A 19,574-nucleotide genomic window follows, 5' to 3' on the forward strand; every position below is an offset into this window, starting at 1 on the left:
TTGGACCTAGAACCATATTGTCCAAAATTCTTTATTCTCTAAATCACTTCTCTCCCAGGAGCTTGTTTAGGCTCAGGATAACTCAGTCGGTACAGCATGAGCATGAGACTCTTAATCTCAGGATTGTGGGTTCGAGCCCTGGGTTGGGCAAAAACCCTTGTGACCCCTTCCAACTCAACAATTCTAGGAGTCCATGTTTCTGTGAAACAGCAACTGCAGCTCTGTGCATGGAGAAGTAAGGGTCACCTTACCTTTCTCCTTACATCATCCAGCAAAGTCTGAGGCAAAATTTGTGCTTTTCATTGTTTACCAGCCATGCATACACCTGTTCGCAAGTCAGTATAGACTGGTGCAAGTGGTTCTCTGCAAGCAAAAATTTCCTTCCTTTCAACAGAGAAAGAAAGAATTTTTCAAACTCTAGTATGAGTATGGAAAAATCCAGTGAAGGTGAAGGGAAATCATCCAGAATAATACATATATTATATTGTTATGTAACAGTTTGAGTAAAAATCACCTGTAAAACATTGAAAATACCAGTCTATTGTATGCACATTAATACTTTATATATAAAAATAGACACCCAGGATTGAATTCTTGTACAAGGGAACTTCTCCTCCCCAAATTTTGTTAGCATAAGAAGCCTTCTGAGAAAGGAGGGACTCTAACTTCCAAATGTTACATGCATGCAGAGCAAATTACATGTGTGTACAAATGGTTTTACTTAACAGTGGTAAATCCTTAATGTGTGAAGCAGCTCTTGAATGAAAGTAATTTGCAAAATAACTCAAAACACACACACACACACACACACACACACACACACACCATGTATAGCAGAAGCAGCTGAGATTCAGAATCAGAAGGGAGAAAGGAAGTCTTACGGAAAGAATGGCATAAATTATAACAAACCTCAAATGCCACTCTCTACTTGCTGGTTTGGCAGAGAGTGAGAGGACAAATGTCAGGAAGAATGGGTGAGAGCCAAGTGCTATGGGAGGCCATAGAGGGAAAAGAGAAAAGCAGAAGGCAGGGGCCCAAGCATAGGGTGAACAGCAGGTCAGGGCAGAAAAGAGGGACTGCCAGAGCTTGAGAGTTTTAGCATGTGTTGAATTGGCATAAGTGTCAATGATAGTTAGAAGAACAGTATAAAAAGATAAAGAGTGAAGATAAATGGGAAATGGTGTGATAACTTATTGAAGCTAGGTTTTAACATAAAAATCAAGACAAGATTTGTGTTTATGCGTGCAAAAGGCTGTTCCCTTGCTTGCATATGTGATGACATACTGCTTCGGTATATGTATTTTTATATGTATTGTTGACAGAAAAGGTTGGTTACACACAAGTGCGAGACATGAAAATGTATTGGAAAATGAAGTGAAGATAGTTTGCTACGTGGATGGGAAATAAGGAACTCTTGTGTTTGTGGGCAGGGTGGGAATAACAATGCATCTTCTTTTTCACACTGAAGGACTGTTTTTGCCTTTTGAGAGATTTGTATTTTGACTGGCTTTGCATCCATTTACAATATTTATTCAGTCAAGTTTCAAAAGCTTTCATACCTGGAACAGTCTAATGTTGTTCCTTCCAGACATTTTGGACTCCCATCATTGCGGCTATTGGCCATGCTAGCTCAGGCTGATGGGACTTGTAGTCCAAAAGATCTGGAGGGTGCCCCAGTAGGCTAAGCCCACTTTATACTATATGGGTTACAGCTAGGAAGCCCATTGATGAGCTGGGCTTCTGGATTCTGCCCAAAGAGAAAGGAGGACCCTCCACTCATCTTCTAGTTGGAGCTCTGGTGGTTTCTCCTTCATACCACACTCTCAAGGTACTTATCACAATCTCATTTGCAGACATGGAGATGTACCCACACAAATATGTATACTAAAACACCTTTCAGGCACTCTGCTCCAAAAATTATTGCATGGAGGGAGGGAGAGCAGAATCACATCCCTGTCTGCAATGTCTTTCATGCACAGGAAAGTAAAGATCAGAAGAAGGGACCATGCTCTGTACATGTAAGTGCTTCTGTAATTTAGAAGCCTCGTTGTGCAGAGTTCTCCATCAAATAGACTATCCTCTTCAAACCTCTCACTCTATCCACATACATACACATAGATGAAGGGGCTGGGTGGGATAGGCAAGCTGGCATCATGATGTGCTCGCTTGCTCGCTCTCACTCTCCAAGAGAGCTGCAATTCCTAGCATCCTAACAAACTTCAGTTCCCAGGATTCCTTTAAAATGACTCACATGGAGAAGAACAAAAGAAGGCAAATTATTTTTACATTTTGTGATCTATTCACATGCTTCTTGGGGAAATGGTATACTGTTATATAGTCTCATACTGTCTGCCTCTCACCTTTTATACTTTACCTGTGACACATGTTACCAGTACAGTTCCTCCTGTTATTCTTCCTTGATCTTTGGACCGTCTGTGTCAATGTGATTGAGGTAACAACAAATGCAAGCAAGGGCAAATAAGGTTTCAGATGTGCGCCCATCTTTGCTTATGTTACTTTTTCGGCTGTTTTTGTTCTTCAAACTGATGCCCAACTATTTATAGCTCTCTGCCCCCATGAATTTGATCCATGGTGCTGAATGGTTTGTAGCAAATGCTCGGGGGGGGGGGAATCCAGGGGGCAGTAGCCATGTTAGCTTATTGTAGTAAAAACGACACAGTGGTCCACATGAACTTTTGGCATAGTAAATTTGTTAGCAGAAACAACAATATTGTGGCATTTTAAGCACTCTGCTACCTTTACATTTTGCTCTGCTTTTTTTCCTGTAGCGGCAATATGCCTTGTGTGGTATATTGCATATTGCCTTTGAAATTGGTGTGTTGAATTTTCTGTAGTAGCTATCAGTGACTACTAGCCACAATGACTATGGCTTATTTCCACTGTTGGCAGCAATAGGCTTCTGAATACCAGTTGCCAGGAATCACAAGTTGCTTTGCTTTTGGGCTTCCCAGGGGCATGTGGTTGCCCCCTGGGAGAATGATGCTGGACTAGATGGGCTTTCTTCATATTTATATGAATTACTTGTATTGATACAAAGGACAGCTGTGCTCATACACATTTTTAATGCCTTCTACAGAACTGCGCACGCAAGGGCTAAAGCTGATGCTGCAGATCAAGCCAGCCAATCTGCTCGTCAGGAGTGTGACATCGCCAGAGCAGTTGCCAGAGAACTTTCCCCGGGTTTCTACCAGCCAGGTAACATGGGAATTGAGTGAGTTTGCAGGCGAATGATGTTTTCTGCATCATTTTAAACAGATGGATGGGGGGACAGGGAGAAAACAACCCAAAATTCCCATTGTACCAGTTGATTTTTGTTGCACAAGCAAGTGGACATTATGTCACACCTTCCACAACATTGCAATGCTCTGGGTTTTGTGATTTGCAGAAGGCATGAGGATTTACAGAAATAAACATATTAAGGCACTGCTCAACAATCCCTGCAAAAGTGATGCTGCAATAGATACAAAATATAACCATTTCTTCACTGGCCCACATACTGATCCCAGTGACATGGCAGGAGGCTCTTTAACCAGCAGGTCAAAGATTTGTGTCATGAAACTGGAACATGGCTTAAAGAAATACAGTACCGTGATAAAAAAATGTTCTTATCCATGTCTTCCCCTGAATACCAAAGAGCGGCTTAATAGTTCCATTTCAAAGGCTAACATGGAAAGGAAAGAAATGACATGTTCTACAGAATAGCTGCCTGAAAGGTTCATGTGACCTTTGGCATATATTCTTGGGTCCTGATTCATATTCAGCTCCTTAATCCAGATATTAAGCAAGATACTTAACGTGTCCTCAGAGGACTGTTCTGTCTAAGTTTATGCATGTTTGAGGTGTTGCGTTATCTGAAAGAGAACAAGCTAATACAGTGTAAGGTTTCCATATCTGTTCCATCATGAAATCATTTTTAAAAGGACATTACTTAGGACCCATATTATTGAGCAATATCATCTTCATACTAGGGTAATGCAGCATGAGGCTGAGAGATAGTTTGTCTAAGGCCAGTGAGTTTATAACTGTCCTGAGACTTGAACTGGAGCCCTCATTCCGAATGCTACACCAGCTGCCTGAATGTATATCGGCATTTCTACACAAGAAGATATATGAGCCTGTAGTAATGCCACTGTAAAGCTCTTGTAATTTAAAGCCCTTGCCATGTTACTTATTTATAGATAGGTGCTTACTTTCTTCATGTTAGAAGTTTGAAATATGTTTTCACCTACATATAATAATATGTAGCTTAAAACATTTCTGATGTAACATATGCGTAAATGATGTCACCTGTTTAACAGACTCTTATTTACCAAAAACAAAAACCAAACACCCAGCCTTAAGTACTTGGCAAATAAAAAAGTTTTTTAAAAAATGGAATTCTAAATGTTTCAGAAGAAAGAAAAGAATTTCAAAGTTGTTATCCACAGATAACCATTTCCCAGTTGTTTCTGTTTCCTAAGTCAGTTAGATTGTAATAGCTCCAAAGCTTGCTGATAGGTGCTACAAAAAATTCAGTGATGCATCAGATAGCCCCAGTCCTCCCTGCCAGTCATAGACCTTAGGACAAAACTAGATGAGACAGTGGAAATGTGTGAGCATATGCTGACAAATTGGTGCTATGGGAGTGAAGCTGCTAGAAGGAATAGTAGATTTGATCATGGAACCTTGCCATATTGCCTAGTTTAGACCTTAGGCAGCTGAATGCTAATAAGCTAGAGCTAGAAGCCAGAATGTACATCTTCCACGTAGGTAAGCATAGTCCAAGCCTTCGTATTTTTTTCCAAGTCAGGGGGACGCAGTAGGTTTGCTGGATGGATTGAGCTGCCCTGAAGCTTAAATACACATCACACCTTACCCATCAACCTGCTCTTCATTTGTGACATCAGCACAAAAATCTGACAGTTCCCATTTCTAGCCATGGCAGCTCTCTGCACTTCCTGACTGTAGCTAGGCAACAGTCTCTTGTTGTGTCAAATTGTCCTGAAAGACAATATTGTGGGGAAATGTAATTTTACCCTTTTCTTGACTAGAAATGCTTAGCATGAAAAGCAAGCAATCTGTCCTTTAATGAGTACACATCTGCACATAGGAACTCCACAAGACTGTGGGTTTTTTATGGAAAGAAAAGAAACTGAAGGCAGTTAGCATCTTGCCTTATTTGAGCGTCTTTTTCCCCTTGAATGCAAGTGAGCACAATCCACTTAAAGAGTCCACATATACTGAAATTAAAACAGTCTCCCCAGTTTTCAAAGTACCAACATCAGTTAGCTCATTGGCTGAAAATATTACCTATGAAACAAATGTGTCAGTTCTTACACTAAACTGTGTCAGTTCTTACACTAAAACTGAATATAAGGAATCTCTGCCAGATATTATGAGTGAAAAAAAATTTATTGGTCTAATTTTTACAGCTATACAACTGTTTGTTGCTTATGCCACCCTTGCTGTAGTTTGTCATGTTTTTACTGTTGTAATCTTTTTACTGAATGTCAGAAAATGTTGCATAACTAAAGTGAGCAAGAGGGAGTTACTTATTTTTGTTACTCAGCTATTTGAATCATTAGAAAAAATATATAAACTGCATACGTGCTATGTGATAATAAATATACAGTCACATCAGGTGTATTCTAGGGGCAGGATGTGGAATCGACACAGTAGCAAAGAGCTCGCTGAGTTGTCACAGTAAGCTAGCTAGGGTTGCCATATTTCAAGAAGTGAAAATCTGTTGACCTTTACTTAGGAGAAAATCCCGGATGAAACGCCACTTTTTGGAAATTCCCCCCAGATGTCACTTCCGCCACTGAAATCCCACTAATGTCCGGGGAAATCCGAACATATGACAACACTAAGCTAGCCATAAAAATGTCAGTGCATGTGAACTAAATGTGGGGAGGAGTGACTGCACACAAAGGTTTTGCAGTTCAGTCCTCAGCACAGTGTCGCTATCAGTCAGTACTGAGACAATACTAAGCTACATGGGCCAACTGTGATTTGATACAAAGTCTTATTCTCCAATGGTTTGTGTACATTGAGGCTCCTAATGTCTCACTGTCCTTTAACACACAATGCCATGGGCATGTTCAGTTTCTTGAAAATGCTGTCTGATAATTGCATTCACAAAATATGTCTCTTCGGCTTCTCATGAAAAATAATGTGCCCTTTGAAAGAGTGCAGTTTTAAACAACATCAATTCTCTTCTTGGATTCTGAGCCTTTCAAGGAACATCACATTCTAGTTTTCTTTAGTCTTTTCTATGAAACTCTGGAGGCAAGTTGTGTGTTTTTTCAAAAGCTACATCTCTAGGGAAAGCATTAAGCATCGTAACACGCAATTGAAACAAGTTGCCAGAACTTTTCTATCCTTTCTTATACTGGCCCTTTAAAATGCTCAGAAGATGAGTAATTAGAGGCTTCTGCATGGAGTATTGCCAGACACATTCATTGTCTTTATTATAAATATATATTTATAGCTGCCATTAATATTTGTCCTAACTGGGAACCTTGCTTACAAACTCTGTCTGTGAAGAGGGTTTTCGTGTTATATTAATTTGTTTTAAGAACACCATTTTAATTGTGATTCCCAGAATTTTCCTTTGCATGGTTAGGATTTATTTCTGTATTTGTTTTTCTCAATATGCTTTTAGGTTATGTGATGAGACAGATCTGGTATACAGTTATAGTGCCTTTGCATTCTCTCAGCATTCTTTCCTGTTTATGGGAATTATCTCCCCAGGAAGCCTGTCTGGCACCTACAATAATGTATTTTTGGCACCGAAAGGTGATTTTTCATTTTAGCAGGCCTTTTTTATTTGATGAGCAACTCTTCTGCTGCAGTAGTTTTTAATCTGTTGTTTTATTGATGTTATTGTGTGTTCATTGGGGGGAGGGGTGAACTCTCTGTAAATAATCACTGAGGCGTGATATATAAACATATGAAAATGTAACCTAACCTTGAGGACCAGGTCATTGTGGCCATAGCTCTGGGGTAGAGCATGTGCTTTGTTTGCAGCAGGTTTAAGATTCAATCCTCAGCCCCTCCAGGTAGGAATGAGAGTGTCTCCTTCCTGAATCCCCCTGGAGAACTGCTGCCAGTCAGTGTTGACAGTACTGGGCTAGATGGACCTGGTAGTCTGACTCAGTATAAGGCAGCCTCCAATTTCCTATGACTAATGAATGTAAACAAATAAATATTAAATGAAACACTGAGGATTTCATTCATGGTATGTCCCACAGAGGATCCTAGGGTCCATGAATAATAATAGCTTGAAGGTCCCAGGCCCTAAGGAAGCCAGACTATCCTCTACCAGGGCCAGGGCTTTTTCAGTGATGGCTCCAACCTATGTTCCACAACTGTTGAATTTCAGGGCTATGTGCTGGAAATTATTATATTGTTCATAAGTCTTTAGGTCTAGAGACTAATTATGAGACCTTGTTGCCCTAACCCTAACCCTTCTAAAATTATGCTGGTTGTTTAAGATAGGGCTTCTAGAAACTTTAGAAGAATCAGGCTATGGTAGATGCATAGGAAATGAAAAAAATGAATTTTTGTTGTTCTTGTTTATTGAGAATGCATGGCAGAATTTGTATTTGTTTAAAAACCAAAATAAAAATGTGTTTAAAAAAATGCATGGCAGACATATGTAGCAAAAGGTTGATATAAAAATTGAAATTTGATTGTGGTTTTCACCAACCGTCAGAGATGATAAGACGAAAAGCCCAATGAGGGATAGAGAAGTACAAATGGTACTAGTAAAGTCTCCTTTGGAGAAAGGGTTCACTTAGGTCCCTTTTCTTGCAAGCCGGTGGTAGAAAATTGGAGTAAATGTTGCTCAATCTGAGTTAAAACTGCCAAAAAGCAAAAGAGAAAGAGATAATAATCAAATGGAAGGAAGAAACTTGATCAAGCGTAATACTGTGAAACAAACTTAGAGGTGATAGGAGTCAGCAAATTAGATGAGAGACGTGATCCTACGCCCATTGAAGTGAACTGGCAAACACTGCAGGCTCAGCCCATGTATTTGAAATGTGATACAGCCACAAAAGTGCTAATGCTATTTTAGGCTGTGTATGCAAACGCAAGACATGGAGAAGCAAGGTGATAGCCCTCTTCTTTGCCTGCATCTACTGGCTCTGCATGGGTTACTTGGTACTTCAGTACTGGACAGATGCAGACAAGAAGGAAATTCAAAGAAATAGTAATGCCAGAAATGAAGCTGCTTGACCCTGGAAGCTGCTTCGGGAAGAACTGACTTTGAAACTTGCACATGTTACCATAAACAATGCTTTCAAGTGGTGAAAACTTGCAGTGTAAAAACACTGGGCAGTTTGCCACAGTTCTGTTTCAGGTTGCCCTCAACTCACTCACCTGTTTTAATTTTGGTATACATGGGCTTACTTTTTGAAATCAGGATGTAGGAAAGAAAGTGTCATATCAGAACTTGTGTCCACATTTCTTTTTCTGGGGTGGAAATGGGAGCAGAGTCCTGGGTTTCTCTGATGTCTTGCTCACTGATTCGATTTCAAAATGCAATTTCTGATGAAACGTTTCCAAGTGCATTTGTTGACAGAGAACACAAAACAAGGAAGCAGCAGCATTTGAAAGCTGCATCTGTAAATACAGTACTAATGAAAGCTTTTCCTATATTTTAGCTGAAAGAAGGGCATAAAAAGAAAACCACTAGTATTCGTGATTTTATTTCTTCAAAAAAAATTGTAAAAGTGATTAATCCAAAAGCAAAATATCCCACAACATCAAAAGAGAGTAAAAACTATACGTCTGTTGGATGGAAAATGTTATTGATCTCCTTATTTTTGTTTCAGTAGCTTGATACAAGTTCTCAAGTTTAATTGCTTTTGTCACTGTTAAATTTAGGTCCTGATTATATCAAGCAGCGATTTCAAGAAGGTGCAGATGTTAAGGAAAACCCTGAAGAAAAAGCTCCGGAAAAAGCACCTACACCAAAAGAATCTCCCCACTTTTATCGAAAAGGCACTACACCTCCTGGGACCCCGGAAGAGAGCCCAAGGCAAAGCCCCCTCCCCTCTGCTGAGCCTTCCCCTGCAAAACAAGGCAAAAAGCAAAACTCCTCCTCTGAGGTCAGACTAATCCAAGAAAAAAAGAATTTACCTAGTGAAAATGTGACACCTGTGGTCAACAAACCTCTTTATTCGAAAGCACCTGTGAAGGAGGATATGATGGTAAAGCCCCAGCCAAAGTTGTCACCCCACAACAATCCTATCCACACAGAGAATGGGGAGTTGCATGATCATTACCATGGCTATTACGTGAAACCGAATCCAACAAGGTACCCATTTGAGCTCGGGGAAGACGAGGACCATGCCAACCCATCATCTTCAGCACTTGCACTAGTAGCATCAGCTCAGAAGCCAAGCCCCAACAAATCTGGGATTCAGTTAGATGCCAAAGAATCATTAAAGAAGCCTGAATCTGTTGCACCAAAGAATCCCGCAAATAATGACTTCTATTCTTCAGTGGAGAGAGAAGTCAGTATGGTAGGTACTGGGCATTGGGAGTTCAAGTCTGGGCATAGGCCAGAAACCATGTAAGATATTGCTGTTTAGATGAGTCGCCCTCTGAGCGACCAGGCATACTCAGTGTATTTGGTGGTATTTGCCTGCTATGTTTTCTGTTTTCAGTTTAGTTTACATCTCCATCAGAATTCTCTCTCTCTTTCTTTCACCACACTTCAATAATACTGATAAAGTCAATGGTGACTCTTTCACTGAAAGGCTTTTACTTTTCATACACACATTAACCCTATTCAGGCACCCAAAAGTCTGCATGGGGTCTTAAACTGTAGAAGGGGGTCAGAGCACAGCTGTTCACACAGCTTGGCTTCACTGAAGCCTGAAGAGGGCTTCTAAATTCTGAATGTGCTTTAGAAGTCTTCCTAAGATGGAAGAACCTACAATATCAAGGTCACTGGGCGGCTTCTAAGTACCCCATTCAGATATTCTTGCAAATTCCTGCTCTAACAGCACACCTGATACCTGAAGACTGGTTGCAGTTTAATGTAATCCCCATTTTGATTGCTGCAAGTCTAAATAGGCTAGCAGGGTCAGCATAGCTTGCTCAGTGACAGTACTGGCAACCCCACCACCACCATTTCTAAACCTGGTGAACTAGTAAGTATTTCGTTTTTCCTTTGCCACTACTGTGTCTGCAATACTTAGGACTCACTGGAGGTCTGCCATCTGCAAATGTCCTAAAAACACTGAGTTACTTCTTCATATTACTAACATGTCCTTCAGACATTGCAGCAGCAGCAGCACGAAAGCTCCTTACCCATGACTCCATCACACACTGCCACTAATGGGTCTGCCCATGTGCTGTAAGGCTTATCACATGGGTTTGTCCCATGCAGTTGCCACCTGGTTAAAATTAAGGGTGACAGCTGGAGGGGAAGGATCTGTGTGTGGTTGACCCCACTCACATAGTGACAAGCTTTTGAATGCTTTGGCAGCAGTGTGGAATAAAGTCACAGATAAGAGGCTTCTTGAGATTTCACCTAAGGAAGGGCACCTAATGCAACATGGACTGCTGAACAAATACTAATTTTATCATCACTGATAAGCATGGCCATATTGGCAATTCAACACCAGTTTTATGGGCAACTTGGGGAAGGGGGAGGAATCTGCTTCACACTTTAAATTGGAATTACATTAGCTGGTGCTACGCCAGTGTTTCACTGGCATTGTTTGCATTCAGCACTGGGGATTGGCTTCATTTTACTAAATAGTTTTCTTTAACAGCAGGTTGTGCTCATAAATCAAAACCAGAGATTGTTTCCCCAATCAAGATTTACTGGCTATCATTTTAGGGGTGTTATCCAGTGAAAACAACTTCTGTTTTCATGAGCAAAGATTCATTGGGTTTTTCACACACTCACACCCTTGCTGACTACCTTGGTTCATTCATACATTACTATGTTTATGCTGTAAATGAGAACTTGCCCATCAAAGATTATCAATTTCTTGTCTTTCACAGAACTGCTAAGGAAGCTTCTCATGTTATATTTTTATATGTACCCATCAAATATTTCACACCTTTAAAATACAATGTGTGAATTGAAGAAATGTATGTTTGTAAGCATGAATGAGTGCTTTAGAAAAGAATCTGAGATAGACTATAGCTCCCTTACAGTGCATCCTTTTATAGCAAACATGGGGTTTGTACTGTGCAACAATTGAGGAAACCTTTATTTCAGGATGTGAGAAAATAATCCAAAGGCTATAATCTTATCAGAGATGTTTGACTCCTTCTCCTTCCTGAAATTTTGGATTAACTTTTTGAATGTGCAAAGAAATCTGTGGCTAAAGCGAGTTCAGGAGTTGTCATCCTAGGACGGCAGATCGTGTAAAACTGGTTTTCAGGGCACAGTAAAAGGACACCAAACCCAAACTACAGCTAATATTTAGAAGCATAAAAGGGAAAGGAAAACAGAAATATTAACTTAATGGTCATTTCACAGATGATCATTTTCTTACATGTAAGTTGCCTTACAAGGGCTTTGCCCTAAAGGGCAGTCTAGAAATTTGCTGCAACTTTTGTATAGATAAAAAATACACATAAATACAGAAGTGATACCAGTTTAACATGATGATAGTGAGACGTGGCCTTAGTTACTGAGTTAGCAAAAACATTGACAGTTCTTCTGCTCTTTGAGTTCTGTTCCAGAAAGTCTCCCAAATATCCAGATAAGGATGCAATTGATTCTTTGTCAAGTAAATGAATTTCCTTGATTGTTGGTTTGGATTTTGCCAAGTGAAATACCTGTCCTCCACCAATATAGGGACTAACACTGTGTGTTTTTGATTCCACATGCACACACAACCCACCACAGCCCAAAGGGTGTACTTATGATTACCCCTTCAACCCACTCACACACTTTGCCCAGAAATATATATATTGAAGGGGTAATCATAAGCATTTTTCATTAATAATGAAAAAACAATAAGTATAAGCAGGATGATAGAAAATTTAACAGTTTATTATAATGTTATAGTAACGTAATAATATTATTACAAAAAATACATGCATCAGGCTTATATTTTAATGTTCACAAAATGCAAGAAAATCTCATTTTTGGTTACTAGTTATTATAGATTCACATGAAGCTGTAAGACGATGACTGTGCCTTCTGTATGCAGTTCTGCTGTGTCACAGAGGGCAAAAAAATGAGAGAAAGTCTAAAAATAAAACAATTATTGGCGGTTAATGAGTAACATTAGCACCTCAGTGAGACAGAAGTTAAAATGATTACACATTTTAGCAGTAACCCAGTTAAGTTAAAATGTTGATGATGGTAGCTGACTGAATTATATTGGAATAAATGTCATCATATTTAAAAAAAAAAATCAAGAACAAAAACAAGTATCAGGGAACTTTCGGAAAGTCTTCCAGCTAAACTACTTCAGAGAGAATGGGCAAGTGGACTTTTAGCAAATTCCACTACCATTCCTACGTCCAGAGCACAATTGTGGGTGGGTGAGGCTGCCGGGAACATTAGGAGGGGAAAGGTTAGTGCCATTATGCAAGAAGGGTATTCTGCTTTTACACGGACACCATTGGATACAATTGAATGTGTGCTACAAATGAGGTAGCTCAGTTTGCTTTTTACTTATTTCAAAGCAAGAGATAACCTCTCTGTCCTCAGCATATCTCCTGTGTAGCTTCCAGTTATTTTGAGCATCTAAAGTATTTCCAAAATGATTTGTGTGCTATCAAGGTCTAGTTGGCACAGAAGTTTTGTATAATGTTGCTTGCAGATTTTCCTTTTGTCTTCAGTACTATTTCAACCCTTGGGGGGCGGGGGGAATTACCTTCCTTATTCTACCTCTTCTCCCAGCCTTTTCAGAAACAGAGAACCTCCAGTGAATCATTCCGCAGAAATGAGAACCGCAAAGCTATTGGAGATACTATCTGATGAGGTTTGACAGCTTAATCAGAAGTGCTAGAAAATGTTTTGAATAAGTCTTGGAGTACTGAAATGATTTTTTGTTTATATGACAATATATTGGTAAACTACTACGTAAGTTTATAAGGGATACACAGATTCTAAAAGAAAAAAAATAGAACTATGTGAGTAAATCACATCATTGGGTTACGGGGCTCCCTTATATCAAGCCAAGCAGCTGGTCTACGCAGCCCAATGCTGTCTGCTTTCATAGGTAGAGGCTTTTGAAGTTTGGAGCCGGATATCCTTCTTGTCCTGGTACATGATGTTCTTTTAGCCAAAGAAAACAGAGACTGGCCATGGGATCAATGAGCAACAGCCCTCCCCCTTCACTGTGCTCCATAAATAAGGGATATCTGCATGAAAAATAAGAACTACTATTAGTTATAATAGTAGACTAATCAGAAACCAACATTAGCTTTTTATAGTTGATCGTCTTTTTCTTTTAATATGCTGCCTCCTAACAGTGAGCCAATATGTCACTGTATTATACCGCGGTGTGCTTTGTTTTTTGTTTTTTGCTTTTAATTACTTCTTCATTTTACATGCTTCCTTTTTATGCCTTAAGCTTGCTGTTATATAAGAGTTGTACGGACAATTGCGGGCATGCATAACGCTTTTCTGTTACAGCTTCTTTCTAACACCTGTTCAAATCAGTCATGGAAAGCAGAGACTAATTTTGCCTTTTTCTATTTTAAGCCCTTGTAGAAAGCTGTGAGGCCTTATTTATGGCGCTTCACCCTAAAGCATTTTGAAGTCTCACTATTAATGTTTTAAAAGCCAGAAATAAGAGTCACATTTTTAATTCCATGGGTGGAGCAAAGTTCTCTGCAGTTTCTTTGATCAATCCAAAATGCCTAAGCAATTCAGAGCGGGGTTTTTGGCATTGCTCAAGGTTCCCCATCCCATTCTCATTCTCACTCCTTGAAACTCTCCATTTACCTTTCTTCATAATCCAGTAAAGCAAAACCTTTTTATTTGAGCTTAATCCATAAATTTAGTTCCATGGTAACATTTAAAACTGCATTCACATGGTAGTTAATTTCATTTTCCTAACTGTTGATTTCCAAATTACATTTGAGCTTTCACATGATATAAAAGACACTTCTGGAATTCTAGTGGAATATAGTGCAAGTTTAGAATCACTTGGCTGTTAATTGGCTCCAAATATAATGCATTTGTAGCCCCATTAACCCAGAAAATCACAGGCATAATGTGACAAAATTTTGGGTAGCATACTGTCATATATCAGTTCCATGCTGTTTTTATGGGTAAGTCGTGAGGGAACAGAAGCATACATGATATTTATTTATTTATACATACATACATACCCCGCCCATCTGGCTGGGTTTCTGCAGCCACTCTGGGCGGCTTCCAACAAAATATTAAAAATACAATGAAAACATCAAACATTAAAAACTTCCCTAAACAGGTGCAAGAGTGGAAGAGTTGTGAAGTTGTCTCCAATGGTGTTTGTTGTTGTGCCACACCGCACCCACTGCTGTGAATGGAATTTAGCTTGACGTGCCAGTATATTGGTCAAAAAGCCACGGTTCCATAACGCAACAGATACTGCGGCATGAAAGGAATGTTAGAAAAGGATAAAGTGCTAGTCAGGAAAACTAATTCAATATCCCCTGAATCTGAATGGACCCTAATAATGCTGGGATCATATTGGGATTGAAATGTGCCTTTGAAGGTTGCTCTGAGATTATGCATATGGTGCAGCAGAGGCTGCTCTCCTCAGGTTAGAGCTGAGGTCTTAACTGCCACGGCAGCAATGTGTGGCATCATCCCAAACACAGCCTGTTGTGGTGAGTTTCTGGGCCACCATCAGCCACCTTCCAGAACGGGTAGTTGGTGGTATGGGAGTTTTCCACGTTAGGCCCCAGATCAATGTGCTACACATTGCAGGCACAGAGGACTAAGTCATCCTAAGGATGCCATTTCCAATACCTTCTACATAATGTGCTGCTCCAGCTGTTTGAAAGGTGAAGAAACAGCACCTCTTCATGATCCACTTGAGGAGATTAGGATAACAGATGACTATATGCTCCTTTTTTGTGTTAAAGGAAAACCCACATATTTTAAATTGTGAGAAGTCAACAAGAAATACATTTTTTAAAAAGATGAAGAAGCAATTTTTTACCTTTTTATGGGCCAAGCATGACCTGCTTATAATAATCTTTTCACTTTCACTGAAACCATTAAAATGATGTCTATATTTCAGGCAGAGGTGATGGTTAAGTTGGTTGTGCTTTCTTACCATTTTTACATCTATTAACAGCAAAACATCTCAAAGTGAAATGTTCCTCTGCAGAGGATTTGTATAATCTGGCTCAGATGAGGGAGGGGAGAATGTGTGACTGACATTGCAAGGGCTAACATTTCAATATAGTTCTTTTGCTAATCTTTGTTTTCTTTTGCAAATGTCAGCAAATTTTGTTTTGTTTTTTCCACTTGCCACGAAGGCAGAAAAACCTTCCTTCAAAATATATTATTTATGGTATTTGTATAGCAAATAGATATCAAGGTGAAATGGGGTTGAAGCCTTCCACTTTTTTTTCAATCTTCACCCTCACTTCTAAAACCTATACACTGTTTGAAGCCCTTAGTGTTGCTCTGTTTTTCACTGCATAACTAGATTTCTAGGAAGAAAACTGCTCAATCCATATGATAATCACACTTTTATTTACTTTCTCCTATTTTAGAAGATGTTGCATAGTTGGGTGTCTCAAGAAATCACACTAAAGATGTGTTGAATCAGGAACAAAATTTATTGCTTTCAAAATAACATTTCAAGAGGGCAAGAGGGTACAAAGAAGAAAGAGTCACATCTTGTGTTTTTGCTATTATGACAAAATTTAGAAGCAGCATAATGTTCAAGGTTACAATTGATCTATTCATTATCTTGTTTTTTGTGAATGTAATCAAACTCCATTTTATTTCACTTTCAGGGTCCTAATTCAATCATGATTGTCCTCGTAATGCTGTTGAATATTGGTTTAGCCATTCTTTTTGTCCATTTTCTAACTTGATTGGAATTAGGAAAGGTAAGAATGGTCTCATGTTTCACCTGAAATTCTCTCCTCCCCCCAAATCTCAGTTCTAATCCTTCCCATTTCAAATGACAAAGCTTTACTATTTGCAAAGTTTAATGTTATTGGCACTTTAATTTTAGCTATGCCTGAATGTGATTCAACATAGTTACTTAATGATATAACTGTTTTGATCCTTCAGTGAAGTCATGACAACTAGTGGCGTAAGCCCACAATTCTCGGCAGTTGTGTCATCAGCCTTTTAAATGGCACGAGTCATGTTCAGACACAGGGAAGGAGGCATGGAATTAGGATGGGACACAAGAGAGATGAAACTTGGAAAACTCAGCCAGGGGCCTGAGCAGCAGTTCCTCTGCTGAGGATTTGTGGCTTTGAGGTCCTCTGAAAGCTGAAGCAAGCAAGCAAGGTGGGGGGAAAAAACCCTCACACACGAGCGTGCACACACACAAGCTTGCGTTGGTTACTCCATCTGTTCCAGCAAAGAGTGTGACTAAACTGGAAATGTACAGAGCTGCACTTTTGATGATGGAAGCTAACAGCTGCCTTACTATTTTGCCGTCTGATGTTTTTGGTGGGGGAGATGGGAAAAGCGACTGCCAGAGGAATGTGGTCAGAGGATTCTGTTGCTGTGGAAGCGATTCCAGTATTCACTCCTATCTCATTAGAAGAAATAGTTAGCAGCATCACTCACCAGTCTTATTCCATTACCTGCTGCTTTTAAAATCTCCTTGCAGTTTTCTGGGAGATTGTGTTTCATTTGCTCATGCATGATTCTGTTAATTTACTATTTATTTAAAATCATTGTACAGCCATAATGTAATAATGTAGACCAGCCTGGAAAACTTCAGTAGTTTTCACCTGCTTCAGAAAAACAAAGCCTGTAGAATATGTGCAGTATAGATATTTTCTTAGAAGGCTCAGTTTCTTCACAATTTTTTTTTTACCTAAGCTGGTAAAATCATCTTCCTCGAAGGCTTAGCAGGCAATATGCAACAGTGTTTTAAGCCATCATTTATATCTTCCTAGTGACAGTGGCAAGCAGAATTGTTTTTTTATGCTGTGAAATTTATCGGGATGTATCGACGTACTGGATGAGCAAGGTAGAATATTTTGATAAGTGTGCCACTCAGCAGTTTGGATCTTAACTCAATATTGCAAAATTTTGCTGGCATTTACAGTCTTGCCTGATTGCACAATAGAAACTGTTCATTAACATAATAAATAATTATTTTTAAAGGTCAGGATTCATGTTGAATACATTCAGGTAGAGCATTTAAGTCTGTTAACAATGACTGATTATCAGTTTGATGCCTTTTAATGTTGTTAAAATGAGTCTGTAATCTTACCTCAGCCAGTTAAAACTTAAGCCTCAAACTTTCATTTGGATTCTTTGTCTTAACTAGATTTACAGTCCTGTGTTTGATGATGTGATCCATTTCCCCCCTCCCTGCTGTAGTTACTGTATTCCATATTACTCAAAAGCATGCTTGTTTACTTATAGGAAAATTGTACGTGGAGTGGTCATTTTGAAAGTCATCATTTTAATTAGAAATAAAAAGTAAAGGGTTTGGGTTTGGGTTTATCTGAGAGAAAAGAATACTTTTCAGGAGTTTTATCCTATTTGTAAATTATAATTATAATTATTGTTGATGTTACTATTATTATTTGCATGGTTTAATAGTGAGTTTTCTTCATAACTACATTAGCAATTGTAAGAGGCAACCCATAAAATGGAAATGAATAAGGGATGGTTTTTATAGCCTGGAACAGCTCAAAGCAGGGCAGTAATACAGTGGCATTTTTTGCAGAAGTGGGTTTGAGAATCCTGTGTTTTGACCAGTGTGGAAATCGCGAAGAAAGCAGAAAGGCAGCAAATGAAACGTTTAACAACTTGTGTTTGTATGTTTGTTAAGGAAGGAAAACTTGTTTTACTTTTAAATTTAGAAAACTACTTCTTAATTGAGATTCAGGTTTTTAAAATTGTAACAAGCCTTGATGTCCTGTATAAACACACTTTCTTATCTACAGTTCACCCCAGTTAAGTTATTGCTTAAAATAATTTTGTAACTGACATTTAAATTTTATTACATGTTTATTTAAAAAAGAACATGGCTTTTGAAAATGTTTATAAATTTAAGCATGCTATTTCCATTTATAAATATGTATGATTTATAAGCTTTTTTAAAAAATGAAGCTCCAATCAAAAATTGTTGGTATTTTTCTAAAATGTGCACAGCTGTATTTTACATAAAAGGCTATTTATAGATGGTTGTATACTGTACACTACATTTTGGACAGCTCATTGATCTGCCAATGTACTTAATGATATGTCACTTTGTCTATTTAAAATTTCTTGCTGTGAATGAACTCTTTATCTAATGAGCTTCTTTATTTATAATTCTGGAACCCAAAATGGATAATGTACAGTTTTCTTAACTGTATTTGCTCTAATAAAAAGAAATTGTTACTAATGTGTATATGGGTCTTCTCTTTATATATATTTGAAAGCCTGTGGTCCCCCCCCCAACTTAACAAATGTGAAATTGATTAGCAAACGATATGTATCATTTACAAATGAAAATCTCTTGTCTTACCTGCCATGCTTTCTCATACAGATTAAATGCTTTATATAGTTTCCAGTTCAATGGTATGAATAATGCTTCTTTAAAGTGAATGAGTGAAAGGCCAGAGTTAACATTATAAAATTGTTCATTTATTAAATACAAAGCACCCCACAGCCCTCATTTCAGAGGCATTATGTGGGCTCAAACCAAGTAGCATAGTAACTCACCAAAATTACTCACCCTAGCTATATCTTTACCCTATGAGCACATGTAAAGTTACAGATCACATCATAAACTAGAGAAAACTTCCTTTAATTCAATGTCATTTTCTTTAAAGTGCCATTGGAGTTATTTCTATAGAATAACCCCTTTCTAATCTATATTTCCATTTCTTATCTAGAGGCACAAAAAGAGTGAGAGCATTACAGTAAGCCATATAATTGTTAAAAGCACACTAGTCAAACGTTCTATTTGGCTATAGTACTCATGGCTGTAATGAAATTTCAGGTCTTTCCAGCATGCGTTTGGAATGAAATGCAGTCCTAATACTGTGAATATATCAGTTTACAAGGAGATTCAACCAGTGGCAAGCAAAGGATTTACCTTGCCTGAAATACAATTATGCCAAATTTGTTTTACAATTATAAACTTTTATGTTTTATTAAGCTTCTCAATATCCACTGGGTGTTTGAAACAGAAATTGTTAATATGTCCTATTTAAATTGTGTTAAATGGTGAGTTTGCCCCAGTAACACTCTTGTCATGCTGAGAAAATGAAAAGTTTTCTTACTTATTTAATTAGGTAATTTTCATGCCTGCTGACAAATTGCATAGATGCACACTAGCTATCCAACAATATAAAAGCACAATCAAACAGGATTTGTCATTTTAAAAAAAAGTATTCAAGCCAGTTTTCCCTTCACTCGAAACATTTGCTAACAGATGTTCTTCATT

At 38.5% G+C, this 19,574-nt stretch overlaps 1 protein-coding gene across 3 annotated transcripts in view; it reads left to right on the forward strand.

Annotated features, from left to right (window-relative positions):
* Positions 1 to 18,531, forward strand: part of JPH1 (junctophilin 1) — a 64,300-nt gene extending 45,769 nt beyond the window's left edge. The window contains exons 3-7 of one of the 3 annotated variants that reach the window (XR_014170647.1): positions 3,098 to 3,216; positions 8,893 to 9,533; positions 12,890 to 12,971; positions 15,955 to 16,050; positions 16,238 to 16,466. Coding sequence is in view for 2 of the 3 variants with exons in the window: in XM_081919738.1 (XP_081775864.1) it covers positions 3,098 to 3,216; positions 8,893 to 9,533; positions 15,955 to 16,035 (841 nt within the window). In the remaining variant the exon portion in view is untranslated. Of the gene's footprint in view, positions 1 to 3,097; positions 3,217 to 8,892; positions 9,534 to 12,889; positions 12,972 to 15,954; positions 16,051 to 16,237; positions 16,467 to 17,864 lie in introns of those variants that run through there. The other 2 variants (XM_081919738.1, XM_081919737.1) reach the window with 2 other exon arrangements.
* Positions 18,532 to 19,574: the final 1,043 nt, after the last annotated feature.

The sequence above is a fragment of the Podarcis melisellensis genome (genome assembly GCF_964234715.1).
Source record: "Podarcis melisellensis genome assembly, chromosome: 7".
NCBI lineage: Eukaryota > Metazoa > Chordata > Lepidosauria > Squamata > Lacertidae > Podarcis > Podarcis melisellensis.